This window comes from Hydra vulgaris, chromosome 13 (assembly GCF_038396675.1).
Source record: "Hydra vulgaris chromosome 13, alternate assembly HydraT2T_AEP".
NCBI lineage: Eukaryota > Metazoa > Cnidaria > Hydrozoa > Anthoathecata > Hydridae > Hydra > Hydra vulgaris.
In genome coordinates, this window is record NC_088932.1 from 46,412,228 (window position 1) to 46,432,500 (window position 20,273).

The 20,273-nt window shown below is 25.4% G+C and overlaps 1 protein-coding gene across 5 annotated transcripts in view; it reads left to right on the plus strand.

Moving 5' to 3' along the window:
* Nucleotides 1-900: 900 nt before the first annotated feature.
* LOC101239291 (growth factor receptor-bound protein 14) overlaps nucleotides 901-20,273 on the plus strand; it is a 24,370-nt gene continuing 4,997 nt past the window's right edge. The window contains exons 1-14 of one of the 5 annotated variants that reach the window (XM_065816257.1): nucleotides 901-1,103; nucleotides 3,948-4,007; nucleotides 4,521-4,620; nucleotides 5,782-5,818; nucleotides 8,387-8,796; nucleotides 8,970-9,129; nucleotides 10,333-10,454; nucleotides 17,108-17,179; nucleotides 17,369-17,506; nucleotides 17,814-17,918; nucleotides 18,316-18,411; nucleotides 18,594-18,689; nucleotides 18,792-19,063; nucleotides 20,074-20,170. In XM_065816257.1, coding sequence (XP_065672329.1) covers nucleotides 1,090-1,103; nucleotides 3,948-4,007; nucleotides 4,521-4,620; nucleotides 5,782-5,818; nucleotides 8,387-8,796; nucleotides 8,970-9,129; nucleotides 10,333-10,454; nucleotides 17,108-17,179; nucleotides 17,369-17,506; nucleotides 17,814-17,918; nucleotides 18,316-18,411; nucleotides 18,594-18,689; nucleotides 18,792-19,063; nucleotides 20,074-20,170 — 1,779 coding nt within the window. In that variant the 5' untranslated portion in view covers nucleotides 901-1,089. Of the gene's footprint in view, nucleotides 1,104-3,947; nucleotides 4,008-4,520; nucleotides 4,621-5,781; nucleotides 5,819-8,008; nucleotides 8,211-8,386; nucleotides 8,797-8,969; nucleotides 9,130-10,332; nucleotides 10,455-17,107; nucleotides 17,180-17,368; nucleotides 17,507-17,813; nucleotides 17,919-18,315; nucleotides 18,412-18,593; nucleotides 18,690-18,772; nucleotides 19,064-20,073; nucleotides 20,171-20,273 lie in introns of those variants that run through there. The other 4 variants (XM_065816258.1, XM_065816259.1, XM_065816261.1 and 1 more) reach the window with 4 other exon arrangements.

Below are 20,273 nucleotides of genomic sequence, written 5' to 3' on the forward strand. Positions count from 1 at the left end.
TTTGATTGAAGAAAAATAGGTAATAAAGCAGAGCTAAAGAAAAATAGATATTTTTGATAATGCTCTCAATTCTTATTTTGTTGAAAGATTTTTTTATTGTAAACAATATGAGTAATTAAAGTTTATTGAAATATTTTTTTTTTGTATATTATTAAATTTATCAAGTGAACTTTTGACTGGTAGTCTGTGTGTGTGTGTGTGTGTGTGTGTGTGTGTGTGTGTGTGTGTGTGTGTGTGTGTGTGTGTGTGTGTGTGTGTGTGTGTGTGTGTGTGTGTACTTTTGCAGATTTAGGTTAGCGCAGTTTTAATTTTTACACGCTTTTAGTTTTAAAATACTGACTGATAAACAGACATTTTTTCAAAAAAGGAGTAAAAATAATTTTGTTTTTACTATTGTAACTATTGGATACAAAATACAATATTAAAAAAGTCAAATAAGATAATAATGTCAGAATCATTTTGATTTAGTCATCTTTTTTTTATATGGATGCTGTTTACATAGAATGGTTGTGTTTACATAGAATGGTTGCGTATTTTGTTTGGGTTATTATGGTTATTTATAATATTCAATATAATCGAGTTTTACCAAATATGTTTCCTCCGATTGCAATAATTTTTTTTAAACATAGCTAAAAAAAATTCTATAAAGTACGAGTAACAGTTGATGAGTAACAGTTGATGTACAACTAACACTATTGTTATTGCACAAATAACAGTATTGTTGTACAAGTAACAGTAGAACAGTTTTGTTAAAGAGTAAAAGTATTGTTGTTGTACAAGTAGCAGTATTGTAGTAATAATTTTTGATAAGTTAATAAGTGTTTTAAATGTACAAGTTGTTATTTGTATTTAATGAAATTTAATGAAAATTTGTATCTATAATATAATATTAAAATCTCCAAGTTATAAAATATAAAAATGAAAAACATAAATCATTTGCAAAATATTTACAACTCTGATCAACTGGAAAAAAATCTTATTTGTGTTTTGCCTTCAATAAAATTTGATCTCATGGATGATGTATGGAAGCTCAATTTGAAAATGTGTTAATGACATTTTCTGTAGATATGAGCTAAAGAAGAGAGTTGTATGGACTTAAAATTGTAAGTGCAATTTACAGCAAATTATTTATTACATATAGTTAAAAGTAATACATTTAAAATAATATTTACAATACAATATTTAATACATATATTTAATGTAATAGTTATGTCATAAATAAAATTTTATTGATTTTAACAATCAGAAAAATCTGTAAAAGCCTAAACTATGATAATAATTTATTTATTGATCTTTTTTTTTTCCCCTTTTTTTTTACGTGACATCCAAACTATTTTGATTTTTTGGAAATGTAGAAAACAAAAAAAAAAGGTTTCTTACCAAAGTTCATTTTGCAGAATTTTATGATACATTTGCATAAATTTCATATACATTATTATTTTAATAATGAAAAGTATAAAATTTGTTGTCATTTATTTGATAATAAAAGGGAGAGTATATATAAAGTTTGTGTGTAGTAATGGTTGTAGTTCATGTGTTGTGGGAGGGGGGAGTGTAGTGGTGGTGTGTTATGTGTGGCAATGAGACTTGATTCACAAAATTGATTGTGTCAGTTGATGTTTGTTGTATTTAGCTTTTGGACACAAAAGGATTTTGTCAAAACGAGAATAATTTTCCTCGAACTTTGTTTTTATAAAAAAAGGTTAAATTAAAAAATTTTAAATGAAAATGAATGTTTTTAAATCACTTCAGTGTTTTTCTTATGTATATTTATAAAAAAGCAAGCAATATAAGCAATTATATACAAATATTTAAAATAATTTAACTATTTGTACTGATTAATAATAATAATGATAAAAAAAATATATATTTATATTTGTTATTTTACTTTTTTATTCTGTTCTTCGTCATTCTTTGATTATTAAATTATGTTTATCCAAAATGAAAAAAGTTTATAATTAAATATCATGATTTTGTCTTTAAATTTAAATATCTATTGTAAAAAAAAAAAAGTCGCTTTATAAGCTTTATGTCTTTAGAATGTCTAAAAATTCTATGGAAATTTACTTTCCATAGAATTTTATCTATGAAAAAGTTATTTATTTTTTGTTTTTTGTACTTAAGTACCATAATATGTAGTAATCTAATAAGAATTATAACTCAGACTATAACTTTTGCTATTTTATAACTTCTTTTTATTAGCGATTTTGTATCTTCAGGATAAAAGTAATATTTTTAATTTGTAAAATAAAGTTTAGTAGATTTTTAGGAGTATTTTAATAGGTTTAGTAAATTTTACTACTAAAAAGTTAATTTGCTTGATTAGGACTGTATCATTATTAGAATTTATTGATTAAAACTCTGCAATAATTTATTGATTAGAACTCTGTTATTATTTTTAATGTCATTCTTTTGGCTTTAAGTTAATTGACGTCATTTAAGAGATGAGATCATTTTTTATACTTTTAAATCAAATAAAAGTTTGTCTGTAATCTACGTAACTAATAATAAATTCATCAAATGGAATTTGGAAAACTTAAGTAATGATTGGAATTGCTTTCTTATTGCATTCTTTTTTTTTTTTTTTTATTTGCATCACAACATTTTAATCTTTAAAAATGTGATCAAAAAATATTTTTGATTTTATGATAGATTAAAAGAATTATTATTTCATATATTGGTTAACTAGTTTTTTTTTTGCCTACAAAAAATTTTTATTTACAAGCTAAAATCAAAATTTAAAAATATCTTTCTAAAAATAGTTTTTTTCAAGTTCATTAAAACCTTTTTACTAAATTTTGTTGATTTTTTTTTTTTTTTTGTCTTTTAATAAGTTTTGTCACCTAGTAAGCCTCAAAGGTTATTTTTAATTTTTAATTAAAGTATATTTATCTGATTAAAAATTAAAAAGTAATGTTATGGTGTGCTTTCTCTTTGACAGTTGCCAGTTTTTAATTTGTTTATCTTTGTTGCTACATTTGAAATAATCAGTTTTTTTTAAGCATCATTACTATTGAATTATTTTTTTGAGCACAACATAAGTTCTAATTGGATAATAATCTGTCCATCCATAAGTGTGTTATCACGCTACTGTTATATTGTTCTATAATAATGCATTTTTTAAACATTTTATAGATGCCAATGTTTTTTTTAATATATGTGTAATTTCATAAAGTTTTTTTTAAATGTAAAGTTATAAATTTTTTTACGTGGTTTATTATTTCAAGTTTTATGCGTTTGCATTGAAGGAGTTTAAGATTTGTTGCTATTAATGTAATGGCTATATTAATACAATGGTATTAATGCTAGTGATGCTGAATTCTATTAAAGTCTCATCAAAGATGTTTATGAATTTTGAAAGACAGTTTATTAAAATTTTCTATTTTATATATCTTATTTTTAAGTACTTCAAAGGAGTAATTTTTTTGATTAAATAACTTTTATATAATTATATATATATATTTCCATGTTTGTGTTCAATTCAATAAAAAAATTTTTTAGAAAAACTAAATTTTTATTGGATCCTTTTTTTTTTTCCTTTTTTTTTGTGAATAACTGAAAATAATGTTAAAATCTAATCCTATTTTAGCATGGAAGTGTTGAATCTTTGTGTTCATTGCCGCTTCATAATAACATATCATTATGTGGCTTTTTATACATTTTTATAATCACATCATGCTGTCATTTCCTGCAATGCTTTTCTTTCCATTATTCCTTTAACTCCTTCAAATTTCTAAGCAAATTTGTTTCCCACTGTGTTTGAAGTACGCGGTTTTAGTATTTAAAAAAAAGTTTAAGATTTTTGACTAGAAAAAAACTTTTTTTTATTTTTACTATTTATATTCTGAAATTTTTATTGAGTATTATTAGTTGATCAAATTATGATAGTTATAAATATAGAAATAAGTTCTTAAACTGAAACTTTTATCTTTAAAAAAAATATCTAGATTTTTTAGTTTAACCATGTTTAAAGTAGCAACAATGTGTTGGAGGGACAGAAATTCACGGTTAGTCTTAGTGTTTGTATATGTAAGATCAGGAACCATAACAGATAATAAAACAACAACAACAACAAAAAAACTTTATCTTTACTTTTAAAAGTCTTTTACAAATGCATTCCTGTATTCAAGCTTTAAAATTTAATTGTAAAATATTGTTAATTAGTTTGCTGGTAATATGGCAGCATTATGTTATTTTCTGCTATACTTGCCAACAAATGTAGAAACAACTTTAGCTTTTTTGTTTTAATGTTTTGATTTTAAAAAATTTATAGTTTGATTTAGTTAAAACACGTTTTCAGTTTTAATTGCAAATGTTTCTTAATCAGTTTCAGTATCAAGTGTTTGATTTCTTTTACTTGTATGCACTTGTGTGTCTTTTATTTATCTGTTATGAAGCTGTTTTAATAACTCTTTTTGAAGCATTTGTATCAGATATATAAAGATATTTACTGTTGTTAGGAAATTAAATCAAGATAGTAGACAGTTACAATAGTAAATTTTGTGTTATTTTATTTGCAGCGCAAAAGATTTTGGATGCAATGATGCCGATCTTGATGCTGTGTTAGAAAATATAAATTTACTTTTGAATGATATGGAAGAGGATTTAAACTCTACAGAGGTAAAGTTTTAACCAACAACAAAGTTATATTTTGAATTTTTTCTAAAAGATTATTGTAATTATTTTACCGTTACTTTAATATAATCTTTAATTAATATGGTTTTTTATTTAGAAAACAATTGTTTCTATAGCAATTTTTTAATCACCTTTAATTCTAAGCATGTTTGCTATTTTTAATGCAATAATGATGTCATCTTTTAGAAATAAAAATTTTAAATTTTTTTTATTTTTTTAACCTCTTAACTAGTTTAATTTTTTGTTAAAAATCTTTTTTGTTAAAAATCTTTTTTGTTATTATTATTATTGTTATGTGTGTGTTGCTGCTGATGTTAATGTTTTATTTATTTTGTTGCTGTTATTATTATTATTATTATTATTATTGTTATTGCTATTATTGTTATTATTATTATTATTATTATTGTTTAAATAATGTTAATTTGTGTTGTTTTTATTATTTATATTTTTTGAATAAAAAAGTTTTGATATTAAAATTTCCATTTAAAATAAAATTATTTTGAATTACAAAGAAAAAGGGGTATGCATACAAATAAAGTGTTTACACACAAAGTAACATACAAATGTGTGTATTATTATTTTTCCTATTTTCCTATAAGTTTCAATTATCTTGAGATCTATGGTCATACCAACAATATAATTGTGCAGGATATACACATAATTTTACTAGCTTAGAATTAATTTTGTTTTTGATTTCAAATTAAAAATTATTGTAGTTTTAGCTGTTGTTACTATTTTGTTGCAGTTGTTATTGCTTTCTTGCAGGTGTTATTGCTGTTGCTATTGTTGTTGCAGTTGTTATTGCTTTCTTGCAGGTGCTATTGCTGTTGCTATTGTTGTTGCAGTTGTTATTGCTTTCTTGCAGGTGCTATTGCTGTTGCTATTGTTGTTGCAGTTGTTATTGCTTTCTTGCAGGTGCTATTGTTGATGATGTTACTATTTTTGTTGTTCATGTTGTTATTGCTTTCTTGCAGGTGCTATTGCTGTTGCTATTGTTGTTTTAGCCATTGTTGTTGTTGCCATTGTTGATGATGTTACTATTTTTGTTGTTCATGTTGTTATTGTTGTTAATTTTTTCAATGACAATTGTAAGTTAAGTTTAATATATAAAAAAAATTATAATTATGAAAATAAAAAATAATTTAGAGCAACCCTACGCAGTGTGAAGCAAGTAAAACAAAAGGTATTTTTTTTTTTTTTTTTAGTAACTTATTTAAACTTTTTTGTATTTACGAGACTTTTTTTAAAATAGTTTTGTTTATAATGACACTATTAACAAAATTATTTAAAATTTATATTTATATTCTGTTAAAACACAATTAAAAAAAAAGTTACACTTTTAATTTTTTATTTTTTGTAATGTGTTTTGATTATATTCAGTAAAAACTCATTTATTTAAAAGGTAGTACACACCTACATTTATTTATGTAAAGTAAATGCATTGATTTTTTTTTTTGAAAATTTTTTGTAACCAGTTTATATAATACTTGGAATGATTAACTAGATGTAGTACTATTTGTTAGCAAAAACTTTTTTAGATTTTCTTCTAATTTTATTTATGCTAATTTATGTTTTAAATTTTATTTATGCTTATATTTATTAATATTTATTTTAACACACAAAGCATATGATTACGTAATGAAGGATTAAAAGAGGGATGGGGGTTTAAAAAACAAGAATGGATACTAGGCCAGGTTAAACTTTTTAACTTTTTATCTGTACTATAATATTTATTAAGACCAATCTTAAATTTCTACAGTAGTATTTACTGACCAGTCATAAATCTACAATTTGTGACAGTAAATAATGAAAAATAATGAAAAAAGAAACAATTTCATGATGAATGTAATTAAGTGAAATATCAATTGATTGGGAAGGAGAAAAAAATCATCCAAGATTTGCTTTCATGCGTTATTTTTTAGTGAGGTTGGAAAAAACAACCAGATGTCTCAGATCTTTTATTAGTATTTCATTATCATAAGTCATCATAAATTTTCTTTATCACACAAATAATATTTTTTATTATTCATCATTAAATGAAGGAAAAACTTTTTTTATAGTTTAAAGTTTTGAAGAATATCTTTAAAAATCAAGTTTCAAAAACTTTAGATATTCTATCATAACATTTTTTTGATTGAGATATTTGCAAGTTTCGTAAACTATTGATATATCACACAAGTTGATCATTTCAACTAACTTGAAGTTAATTTTAACTAAATATTAAAAACTTTTTTATTGAGCTAAAACTGATTAAAAAAGATTTTATGCATTGTAGTTAATGCAATTGTTTGATCATGAAATAATATGACTTACATTTATTTGATCAATTAGTAACCTAGCAAAAGGAAGGAAAAAAATATTTTTACCGCAATTAATTTTAGTGTCTCAAAATTGTCAAAGGTATCCTAGATCTGTCACTAGTGTCTTAGATATGCAGATTTATCATAAGTGACTGCAGTTCTATTGTTAGTGTCTCAGATCTGTCACTAGTGTCTCAGTCATTATATTCTGTCATTATATATAATCTATCATTATATATAATCTGTTATTAATTGTGATAATAATCTGTTATTATTTGTCATAATGACCTGTTGTTAATGTCTTAGATCTATCATTAATGTTTGTTTTTGTGTGGCTTCAAGAGTTAAGGAGATATCAATTTAATACCTCTTCATGGGTTGGGAAGGTATTAAATGTACATAGGTTAGGGAGGTACTAAATAACAGATTTTATGATTATTTTTTTATTTATTTAAATATCCTAAAAACAAACAACTTTTTTTTAATGCTTTTATTAACATTATCAAAACCAGATTATTAACTTATGATATTTAGTTGATTTTAATGTTTATGTTAGTAGCTTTGTTAATAAATATTATTTTTATAATTATGAACTGTGCAACTTTAGTTAAAGATGATAATGCCTAATCAAATCAATGATCAAATTAAATAAATATTTACACAGACGCTCTGGAAAAGCTGTGCAAAATAAATGATGTTTATCTCTACATTATTTACAAAAAATGAAAATACAGATCTAAACGTAAAATAATTAAACAATTAAACAATTTAAACAAATTAAACTGTGCAAAAAAAAAGTCATAACTGTATAAAACAAAACAATAACAATATATTATAAGAGAATCATATGGTTAGTAATAATATTTATTAAATTAAGTAATTAAATAAAAGAGTTAAATAATATTTTCTATAGATTTTGTCTGTGTAAAATAAATATACAATGTTTATAATAAATTAAAGATACAAAGTTATAGTTATCTATTTTAAATTCATAATGAATTTAAGTTTACATTGAATGTAATTTAAGAAGAAAATCAAACATATATGATTGTTTTCTTGAGTGGTTTGGTTTTAATCTAATAGTATTATTTAGAATTTTTGTTTGTTTTGTATTTAGTTTTACATTAGACTAAAATAACAAGATTTTGTATCTGTCAAATTAAAAAAACAAGGTTCTACATTTTTTTTAGTTCTGTTTGATTCAATTTTTCTTAACATAACTTAAAAAGCTAAAAAAAAACTTTAAAAGTTATCAACTTATTAAAATGTTTAAAAGTAAGTTTGTATTTTCTCTTTTTTTATAAAAAAAAATTAATTATATTGATATTTAAGTTTTCTTTTTCTTATTGTATTATAATTATAACTTTTATCCTTGCTCAAGTTTAAATAGTGGTAAAGTGTTCTTATTTATTTTATTATGATAATGTTATGATAAATAATTTATTTAATAGAATCCATCCCAACAATTAGTCTTGAGTTGTCAAGTGATGTCTCTACTCCATCTCTATTGTCTGAAAGCTTGAAAAATGACTTATTAGTTTCTTCACCTGCATCTTCAAAAAATTTAAATCATAAACTGAAATCTATTCTGTCACATCAGAATTTTAAACAAAAACTTAATGACCATATGCCACATGAAATACCATATAGAAACATATTGCGATCAAATAGTAAAGTGGAAAGAATTTCAAGTGAGCCTGTAAATCCGACAGCTTTAAAAAATTTAGAACAAAATGTATCGAATCTTACTTTAAATGGAAGAGAATCTTTATCAGCCAATAGTTCTCCTGTACTAAATGCTACACAATTGGAAGAAAAGTATAACAAAACACCTCGCTTATCTTTAACTGACGCAGATAAGGTTTATTATTTTATTAATTTTTATTGGATTTTAAAACTTAGTTTGCACTTTTGGTAATGAAAAGTTATACTGCAATATTAACTTTTAATTTAATATGACATTATGCTCTGATGTTGTTGTGTTTTTTACTTTGATGTATCAATATTACGCCCTGATGGTATTGTTTTTTTTAGTTTGATGTGTCAATATTATGCCCCGATGGTGTTGTGTTTAAAGCTGATGTGTATAAGGCATGGACTGCTTTCCAAATAGCATGGAAAATTGCCCATGTCAAAGGTATCCATGAGAAACTTGCAATAGTTATTGAGGAAAATATAGGAGATCTTTTCCTTGGTAGGTTTTCTTTTTAAATTTTAATAAATATTCCTTTTTACTTTATAAGTTTATATTTTTTCACTTTTTTATATTTGTTATAATAAGATATGGTTGTTTTATTTGTTTAAACAATACTTCTTTTTAAAATAAACTACTCTAATTTGTTGAAAAAAAAAAATTAATTTATCTTTAACCTTGGCTAAATTATTTGAGATATGGGTGGGTATAAACAAGAAGCACTTTACCTCTTTTTTTAATTTAGATTTAAAAAAATTGATGAATGATTTAGAATCTAGTTTTGGCTAATTAACACTTTTTTTTTTAAAAAATTAACAGATTTAATCAACATTTCATGATAGTATGTGGTGAGTGTATCTGATGGGTTTATATATTTAATATATATATATATATTTAAATATATACATATATATGTATACATATACATGTGTGTATATATATATATATATATATATATATATATATATATATATAATATATATATATATATATATATATATATATATGTATATGTGTGTGTGTTTGTATATATATATATATATATATATATATATATATATATATATAAAGATAAAACAATCAGATACATATATATATATATATATATATATATATATATATATATATATATATATATATATATACACTTTTTATTATATTACTCTTTAAACTTTTATAATCTTATAACAAATTTTAATTAGAGCGTTTACTTCATGAAAATGTTTTAATTTTTTTTATATTTGAAATTTAAGAATGTTTTTAACATTTATGTGTAACTTAAGAATTACTAAAAAAAATGTTTAACAAAAGTTTTAGAAATTATTCCATAGAACTTCAGTTCTTTAAAGTTCTCCAGTTTCTTTGGCTACTTACAAGTTTTCCTATTTCATTGACTACTTTAAAGTTTTCCAGTTTCTTTGGCTACTTTGCTATGTTTTACACTTTTTATTTAGATCTATTTGTTTTGTTTATTGTAACAATAAACTATTTTTAAATACATAAAATAGAATAAAAATGATTGAAAAAAGAAATGTTGTGGAATACAGTGGTTAACTAACTTTAGAGAGGCTTTAGGTTTTATTATTGTATTATTGCACTCTGTTCACTGTATAGCAACTTATTTTTGTTTTAATTATGTTTATAATAAAGGTTGTTTTTTCAGAACTCTACCTTTAAAATTGTTTTAAAATTGTTTAAAATTAGTTAGACCTATTGAAGATCATGAAAAAGTTTACTCAGTTGTCAAAAAATGGGCGCCATCTTCTAACAATTCTCTCTCTATGGTGGAGAGGCTAGATAAATATGATTTGTTTAATGAACCAAATGTAAGTAAAAGTTTATGCTATTGTTTGCATTATTTTAACACTTCTCTCTCTCCCTCTCTCTCTCTCTTCCTCTCTCTCTCTCTCTCTTCCTCTCTCTCTCTCTCTCTCTCTCTCTCCCTCTCTCTCTCTCTCTCTCTCTCTCTCTCTCTCTCTCTCTCTCTCTCTCTCTCTATATATATATATATATATATATATATATATATATATATATATATATATATATATATATATAAACAGTATTGGCCATTAATAACAATCCAATATATTTTTTTTCACATCATTGGTCTTTGGTTGATATTATATCAATGGTTGTTTGATTCTTTTTAAATATAAAAAATGTATATCCATGAGCATTCTATTTTCTTACAAATAAATATAGGTATTTATAAAAAAAATTACTTGATCTGCTAATTATATTACTTTTTTTTGACATACATCTCATAATCTAAAATAATTAATTTGGCCAAAATTTTAGTCAAAGACAAATTTCATTTGTCTTTGGCTAAAATTTTGTACTTATTTGCGAACTATTTATATTTCTTTAAGAATTTTTTATTTAAATTACTATAAATATTTGAAAAATTTGTGTAAAATGAAATAGAATAATGATTATCTGATTAACTACAATATTTAGCAATAAAACAATCAATTTTAATGGATCTTATATTCATTGATAATATAACAAAATGTAAAATCATAGTAATAAATGAACAAAACATCTCAATGAGTAAATTGCAAAACATTTTCATCACAATACATGCTACTTTTAACAGAATAATCAGCCAATATTAAGGATACAATACAACTCAAAACATTCTATGTCCTGGAAGGCTCAGCATTTCAAATAGAAGATATACAAGTTGACTTATTCGCATAGTGAAAAAAAAATTAAGTTTAGCATCTACTAATCTCAGTCGAAAGGGACAAAAGCCCTGGTGCTCTTACTAGTGCTCAAACAATTAAAAGAGTGCTATAAAAACACAATTAAATGTGGCGAGCTGCTTGCAAAATACCGCATCTATTGATAAAACATCAGAAAACAAGAAAAAAACTAGTGTTTAACTCATAAAATTTGGTCTATGAGCATGTGGCACACCGTTCTTTACAGAGATAAAATAAATGTTGAGGTTGATTTGAGAAAAAACCAAGAATGCTGAGGAGAAAGCTACATGAAAAAATGGACCCAAATGTTCTATGTGTAGAACAAAACATGGTAGTGGTAGTATGGCATCTGGGCATCAGTTGTTTCAAAATATTTGATGGCTTGATTCTCAAAGATGTTTAGACATATTGGATAATTATTTAATGCCTTCTATTGACATTTTCCCAAAAGACATGGGAATCTTTCAACAAGATAATGCTCCATACTACTAAGATTGTTTGAAGAAAACAACATTAAAACCATGTCTTGGCCTGCCAATAGTCCAGATCTAAATTACATAGAGAATTTGTGGTCTGGGTTAAACCATAATCTTGGTAAAATTGAAATAAAAGATCTAGACCAGCTGAAAGACTTGTTCAAAAGAGATTCAAAGTTTAGTAAACTCCGAAACAAATCAAAGAATGCTTAAAAGCAAAAGGATTGTCAACAAAACGTTAATTCTTTTTTTTTTTATGTTTTGCAAATATTTTTTTACAAAGGTTTGTTAATTTTATTTTTGTGGTTTATTTTGGCCACATTCTTTTTTGATACAAATGAACACTTGTTTTAATTTCAATATTTTAGTTATTAATTTTTTTAATTTTTATTATTTTATAATAAATTTATATTTTGATTATTTGATTTATTTCGATAAAAAAAAAAGTTAGGAAAAAAAAATCACTTTTAGTTTATAAAATATTTAATTTCGTACTTTTATTCATACTAAAATAACATGATGGAAAGTTATTAATGGCCAATACTGTATATATATATATATATATATATATATATATATATATATATATATATATATACATATATGTATATATTGTTTCAATGTCATATCTTGTAAATGAATGTATATATAAAGTATAAAGCATAAATAACAACTGCATACTAAATTTTTCTTTGTTTTATTTTGACCAATTTTTACACAGGTCTTCATCAGACATGAAAGATATTTATACACCATTGTCATGCTTGAGAAATACAGGATATTTTTCTCAATAACATATTTAAAATATAAAAATATTAATTATAAGTTTAAAATATAGAGATTTCTTGGTATGTTAGGCTGTAATTGATTTTGAGTAATTTTTTCAATACTCTGTTCTTTATACTCTGATTTAACTGCAAGAGTTTTTGAATGATACCAATCAAACATACCATTACATTCTCGACCATGTTTAGTTGTCCTGGATACAACCTACTTGTTTTACATATAAATTCTTTTGATGTTCAATGCCTCTTGTTAGAATTTTCCAAAAACTTACAAGTAAGGTAGATAGGTGACAGTCATGCAAGGCTTGGTTCAATACAAAATCATGATATGTTTTTGGAATTATTAAGCAAACAATTTTATAGTAATCAGTTATGATTAAGCTGGCCATTCAGAGAGGCATATTTATATATTTATAAATAATATATTCAAGCCTTTAAACCAAATTAGCAAAATGAAAAAATTTAAATGTTTCTTTTGCCATAATATTATGTCTAAAAATGGGCCTCGAATGACAAAGCATGATGAAAAATGTTGAAAGTGTCCTTTTAAAGTAAAACGCCTAGATTTAAAATATGCAGATAAAAAAAAAATTATAAATAAATGAATTACAAATCAGCAGACGAAGATGGTCTAGGTTTAGCAGTCTCAGAATCAGAAAGCTCTTACTAATGCAACTTGTTTCAACTTGTTTCTCTGCACAGCAGCCTTATTTTTCAAGGTTTGTGTTTCAGAGTTGTAGAGTTGAGAGAGAGTTGTAACCACAATTAAAGTAGCCTCCTTGATTGTAATAGCCTTCTCAGTCTTGGGAAGGTAAATTTAGTTTTTTTTTTTGTTTTTTTAAAAAAAAAGTAGTAGGGGAGAGCGGGGCACATTGTCATACTTTTTATATTTTTCCAGATATTTCAAAAACTTATTGGTTTATCATTATAGTTATTTAAAAAACAATTTTGGAAAGCTTCAGACCATTTGAGTATAACATGCCACTATTTCTAAAGAAGGCTCCATGGTATGACAACTTGCTCCACCATTGGGGCAAGTTGTCATGATAAGAGGGGCAAGTTGTCATAATTATATTTTATCACAAGTGTAGGTCTAAAAGGTAAAAAAAATATTTTCAAAAAGAAAACAATTATTATATTAATCATTTATAATTTATTAAAAATAACATATATAATTTATACACTAAAACACTTTGAAAATGACCATTAAAAATCATCATAAGAGTCACAATTATAACAAAGGTAGCTGGACCCTCCTACTGTACATTCTTCATGTGCCCAGCTTGAGCACTCACAGCATTTGATCCATTTTTCAGCATCTCTGCTATTAGCCCAAGTATCCATGCAAATGATACAGTAGTTTTCATCTTCTGATGATGATAAGTCTTTTGTATGTTTTTTTGTTGCTTTGCCTTTTCCCTTTCCCTTAGCAGAGCTTTTGCGTTTTTTTGGCAGTGGCTGTGATGATCTCACAGAATTTTTGAAAGGGGAATCAGTCAATATTGTCGAAGTTCTCTTCTTGTATTTTTTGAAGGCTTTCTTTCTAGTGCCTTTTTTTTTTTAATTTTTTTTTTTAGGTGCCCCAAGAAGTCCTAACGGTCTTGTCACAGAGCACCGCGGAATTGCATTTAACCAGGAAGTTTATGCCTCCTTCCTTACCGTGATGTGAAAATTTGTCCAGAGCTCGTTTTGAACCTGGATCTCCATCTTTAAAGCAAGCCCTCTAACCACTGCATCACAGCCACACAAAAAAGGCCATTACCTTTGGTAATGGCCTTACTTTATCTGTATCAATTTAAAGATGTTGAAGGCTCCTGTGATGACAAAGTCAAGCTCAAAGCAAAAGTGGATTGTTCTGGTGAGACTGCAACCTTTGAAGCTTGAAGCATTGTAAATTGAGAATTAGTTTTGACTGGCATAGGTATTTCTGTTACTGAACTTGGAGATAAGTCAAAATCTGTAAATATTTGAGGGTTAAATGGGTGGATGCCACATGAAGAAAAGCCGCTCAGTATGTTATTTGGTGTCATGCTCAATGGAAAGGCAACCTTCACTATTTCCGGTATATTATGAATTTTCATACCTTTTCCAGGGTTATTGACCATCCAACTGTTGATGGCTGTATTTACTGCCTTTTTAAAAGGACCATAGACAGTTCTATCTAGTTGCTGCAACTTGTGGGTGCAATGGGGTGGAAAACTTAACATGATAATTCCATTTGCTGTTTCATAGTCTAGTGCATTCAATGATAAGTGTAAAAAGTGATTGTCAACCAGTAGCAAAACTGGATGCTCCTTTGAAGGCTGTGAATTCTTTGCAAAATGAGTAAGAAATTTACAAAATGTGTCTTCCTTCATCCAACCAGATGGATTCACGTCCCCATCACTGCCAGGTGGTGCAGAAGTTGAAAAATGGTCCCTAAAATTGACTCTTAGAAATACAAAAAAAGGTGGAGTACTGTTACCAATAGCAGAGGCAGCACATGCCAAGGTAACTAAAGCACCTTTTTTGCTGAAGTTATTGCCCCAACTTGCTTTTGGCCCTTTCTTAAGATCACTTTATCAGACTTTTGAACTGTAGTTACCCTGTTTTGTCCATGTTCCAAATATCTGCTGGTGTGAATTGGTGACGTTGAAGACACACCTGGAGATTATTGAAAAACATTTCAACATTGTATTTGTTAAAACTTATGGCATGTGCAATGCTTGTGGCCTCTGAAGCTCTTAAAGACAATGTTGGATTTTTTTGTAGGAAAGACGTAAACCAATCTCTCCCAGTACAACAATTGTCCATCCATGATTTTGGCATAACCAATTTATTAGCATCTGCTAATTGATATGCTAGTTTCCTAACATCTTTTTTTTGTATAAGGGTAAAGTAAATATCTGAAGCTCTTTGCAAGTAGCTACAGAGTTCAAGATGACACTCCTGTGTCAACGCTTGTCTGAAATAATATAAAATATATACCATTATAAATATATCTTTTATGGAGTCACTTATAATAAATGTTATAATCCTTAAACATTAACAATCTACAAACCTAGGTTGTAGATAGCCAGTGTGAAATGAAGGTATTGTCGATTTTTCTTCAAGATCTTCTGTAGCGGCTTTTGACAAACACTTTTGACTTTTAGCGTTGTAGGCTTCTATAGTTGATGTTAAAATCTAGAGACACCTGGGCTATGCTTCTGCCATTTAACTTTACAGCTTTCACTGCTTTAAGGTGTGTGCATTTAGCAGTGGTACCTCTACTGCTTTTCCTTTGATAATTGCGAACCATGATTTAAAATCTGATTAAGCAGGAAAAAAAATGTTAGGGTATTTTTTGTTAGTAAATTAATAAAGTCAAGTCCAAGTAAGTACAACTTTATAACTGTCTATAACTATCATTTATTAATGTTTACTTAGGCGTATTTATCTTGAATATTATGTCTAATTCATTTTAGTGATGTTTATTACTTCTAATAAGTATTGTATGTATTATTAACATTCATTTAAGAGTTTTAAAACTATATGAGAGTATGGAGGAATTTTTTTTTATATGACAACTTGCCTCTTTTAAAATAGGATAACTTGCCCCACATGAGTTAGAGGAAGGTTTGACCTAAATAACTTTTTATCATTGCCATAAATCTAAAAGATGATCAGCACACCAATAAAAGACTTTCCAAAACTATAACATTTTAATGTATTAAACACAAATATTGCTTTTTACTGTATTGAACATTTGAACAAAAAAGTTAAAAAGTTACTTACCAACGAAATTTTTACTTTTTTTGTATTTGTAGAAAAACTATTTGCGCAAATTTCAGGAAATCAACTTAGCAGTCATCTTTCAACACCATTTATATAATATAAAAAATTGCAGCATCAATCCAGCCATAACATTCTGAAATAGCGGTTATGACAACTAACCCTTATGACTTTTAGCCCCGCTCTCCCCTAACACTAACTGCATAAATAATTTTTTAAATTAAATTTTTATATTTTATTTACAGTACTTTATGTAAGGCATATAAACCTGTTAATAAACATCTGACTTTAAATATTGTGAAAATTTTTGTGTATTAATCTACAATTGATTCTTATTTCTATACATAAAAACAAATATAGAAGCACATTTTTTGTCAAGGTTTGTGTTTGTGTTAAGGGTTGAGAAAGATATACAACTAATAGAAATAAAAATTAGTATTCTCCTTGAGTATAGTCTCCCTGAGCTATGGAGAGATTATTATATATTTATGCACATACTTTAGCAGACTTATCTTTGATTTGTCCTAATTTATTTTTGCACTTTTATATATACACTAAGTTTTATATATACATATATATATATGTATATATATATATATATATATATATATATATATATATATATATATATATATATATATATATATATATATATTTATATTTATATATATATATTTATATATATATATATTTATTTATATATATATATATATATATATATGTGTGTGTGTGTGTATATATATATATATATTTGAAGGTTTATTTGCCACAAGAGATGTGTGAAGCAAATAATTCAACAGAAGTAGATAAAAAAAGTTTGCTTCTTGGGGTAATAAATATTTAATTTTTGTTGTGTTTAAATATTATTTTTAATATTATTGTTATTATTATTAGCAGTAGTTGTTGTTATAAATATACTATTTCTTGTTATCTTGTATTTGTTTAATTTTTGTTAATTTCAAAATTTTGTTATTGTTTATATTTTTTATTATTTTTAAATATTTTTGTAATATTGCAGTGTCTCGTATCATCTGAAATTCCTCTTTCAATGCGGTATGCTATTCTAATTAAAGATTTTGACAAGAAAATTTGGCTTAAAAAGTTTCTATGGCTTAAAGAATCTTGTCTATATATCTCTGATACTGAAACTGGAGATGTGAGTATCAAATTTGCTCAATATCACTATGGGCCTCCTGACCTAAAAATATAGTCTTTTAGTTTTTTATTTTTATAATCTTTCTTTTGATTTCATTACAAATTTTCATCAAATTTATTTATTGGTTGTTGTTTAATTTAATAATTAGATTAATAAATAGCATTAATTATATAATTATTTTTTAATTTATATTTCTAATTTAATTTATTTATTGAGAATAATTAATACAATTTTGAGTATAAATATATATTTTGTACTAAATATTTGAGTACAAATATTTATTTTGATTTTTTTGTTGTTGCTGTAGAATCTAACTAAGATCTTTGACACAAAAACTTCATGTTTATTTCATTGTCTTCCTGAGTTTTCTAGAGCACACAAGTCTCCTACACCCTACTGCTTTTGTGTTGTTGTAAGTTTTTTTGTTTTATCAAGAAATCATAGAATAAGCTTAAAACTATAAATTGATGTTTAATTTATACTTTTATACAATATTTAAGTTTTTTTTTTGTTTGTTTGATTTATTTGCATTATAAAAAATATAAAAAATAGTTAAATAAGTAGTTTCGAAATATAGAAAATAGTGCAACAGGTTGTTTTAAAATAACTCCAATGTAATGTCATGAAGAATAAGTTAATATATGAATAATTTTTTGATGACATCTTTTACATATAAAGTATATATTTTTGATGGCATCTAGACATCTAGTAATATAAAATAGAGTTTAAGTATTGTATTTGAGTTGTATTAGAAATTATAACTTCAACATCTCCTGAAAAAACGAGTGCTTGAATAATGATTTATTTAGCCCGATATTGTAACAGAGTGGAGTGAAATTAAATGCTTCTGCGCTGAATCAGATATGATTTTAACAGGATGGTTTACAGGATTTCGAATTGCTAAGGTAATTATTAAAACCTTAGGTAAGGTAGTTGTTTCATACCATATAAAGTATCTGTTTCTTAAAGGGCATATTATCTGTTTTGTATCTGTAAAGATTTTATATAGGTTTTAATTTTAATTGATTTAATTTGTTTTAATTTATTTTATGGGTTTCAATTTTCACTATTTATTTAATCTTATTAGTATGGCCAACAACTTTACATGAATTTTCGAGATGCAATGAATAAAGAGGCAAATCTTAGACGCACAAATGTTGCTCGCCACAGTTTACTTTTTAGAGTATGTATATAAATTAAAATAAAGTTTTTAACTTTTTTTTTTTATGTTTAAAAATAATTTGCATTTTATTTCGTTTTCCCAAGATCTGCCTATTCTTTTAAGCGTCCGCACTCTGAGCTTGATGATTTAGTCGACAACAAAGTAGCCCTAGATTTTTCCGGCTCTAATAGTCGCATAATATCCAATCCTCTTGAATTGATGCGAGTACAAAATGAAATCGCATTTGAAATTCCAAAAACATCAAAACGAATATCAGCAACCTTTTCACCAGTACTTGCTCGACAAAGTTTACTTCAAAACAAACCATGGTATCATGGAAAATGTAATCGTGAACAATCGCAACACAAACTCAAACTTCACGGATTAAAAAAGGGGTACAGAATTTAAATTTATTTACATGTATTTAAGTATATATAAACAATTTAATTCTAGTAACACCCTATAAATAAAGTTTCGGGCAAATTTTAATTACATTTATTATGTAATTTATTTCATGCACGCAAAAAACCTTTATACTTATTTGAAAGAGGATTTTATAATCTATTTAAATTTAATTTAATTAAGTTAAAAGTATTATTTAAATATTGAAGATAAAATGGTCCAAGTAAAGGGCCTCGAAAAAATTATGGAAATTTTTTTTCAAAAAAATTGAGAAAAAGGTAAAGCGTTTGTTGCTAAGTAGTTTATGGATTGGGTTTACCCAGATCAACTGCTTATGATAAAATCATAAATTTGGAGAATGGATCTCTAAAAAGAAAAGTTGGAAGTGGTCAAATCGCTAACTAAAGAAAATATTCCAAAGATTGCTGCATTTTTTGAAAATAAGTCAGGGTGCTCCCAAAAGAAAGTAGCTCAAGTTTTTAACTGTAGTCAAACTTGAATTTGCTAAGTATTAAAAACAATGACTAACATTCGAACTTTCAAAAAAACAAATTGTCCAGATCGTTGCCATGCGTCCTAGATGTCCAGAAAGCTATGCGTCTAAGCGTCCTAAATGTCATAAGTTGTACGAAAGTTATAAAAACTTGGATTTTGTTATTGATGATGAAAGCTATTATGATGAAGCAAGAATTAGATATTGTTATTCAAAGATGAATAAAGAAATTTTTCTTACTCAAATAAAACATCTTTCAAAAAAACTTTATAATATTGCTAAATATGGTATTTGAAATAATTTTTTTAATATATTTATAAACTACGTATACTAACATATTAACAGTTGAAATATTAAATAATTAAACTTATTTGTTCTTAAAAAATCAATTTTTAAATTTTGTCAAAAATTTTATTTATGAGGTGTTATTAATTTAGTTATATAGATTTTCAATTAAATTGTAAATAGCATAAAAAGATTCCATCAAGTACTTTTTTTTTTTCTTTTTAGAATGTTTTTGATTCGTGAAAGTTGTACATCTGCTGGAAATCTCGTTTTAACAGTTGTCACCCAAAATAAAAAAATAACACATTACCAAATTTTTCAGGTTTGTGCACAACAGCATACTATAAAATAAGTTTGTTTTTTCCTCAAAGTTTTTTTTGAGTTTTTTTTTATAGAATGATTGTAATAAGATAACTTTTCAACTT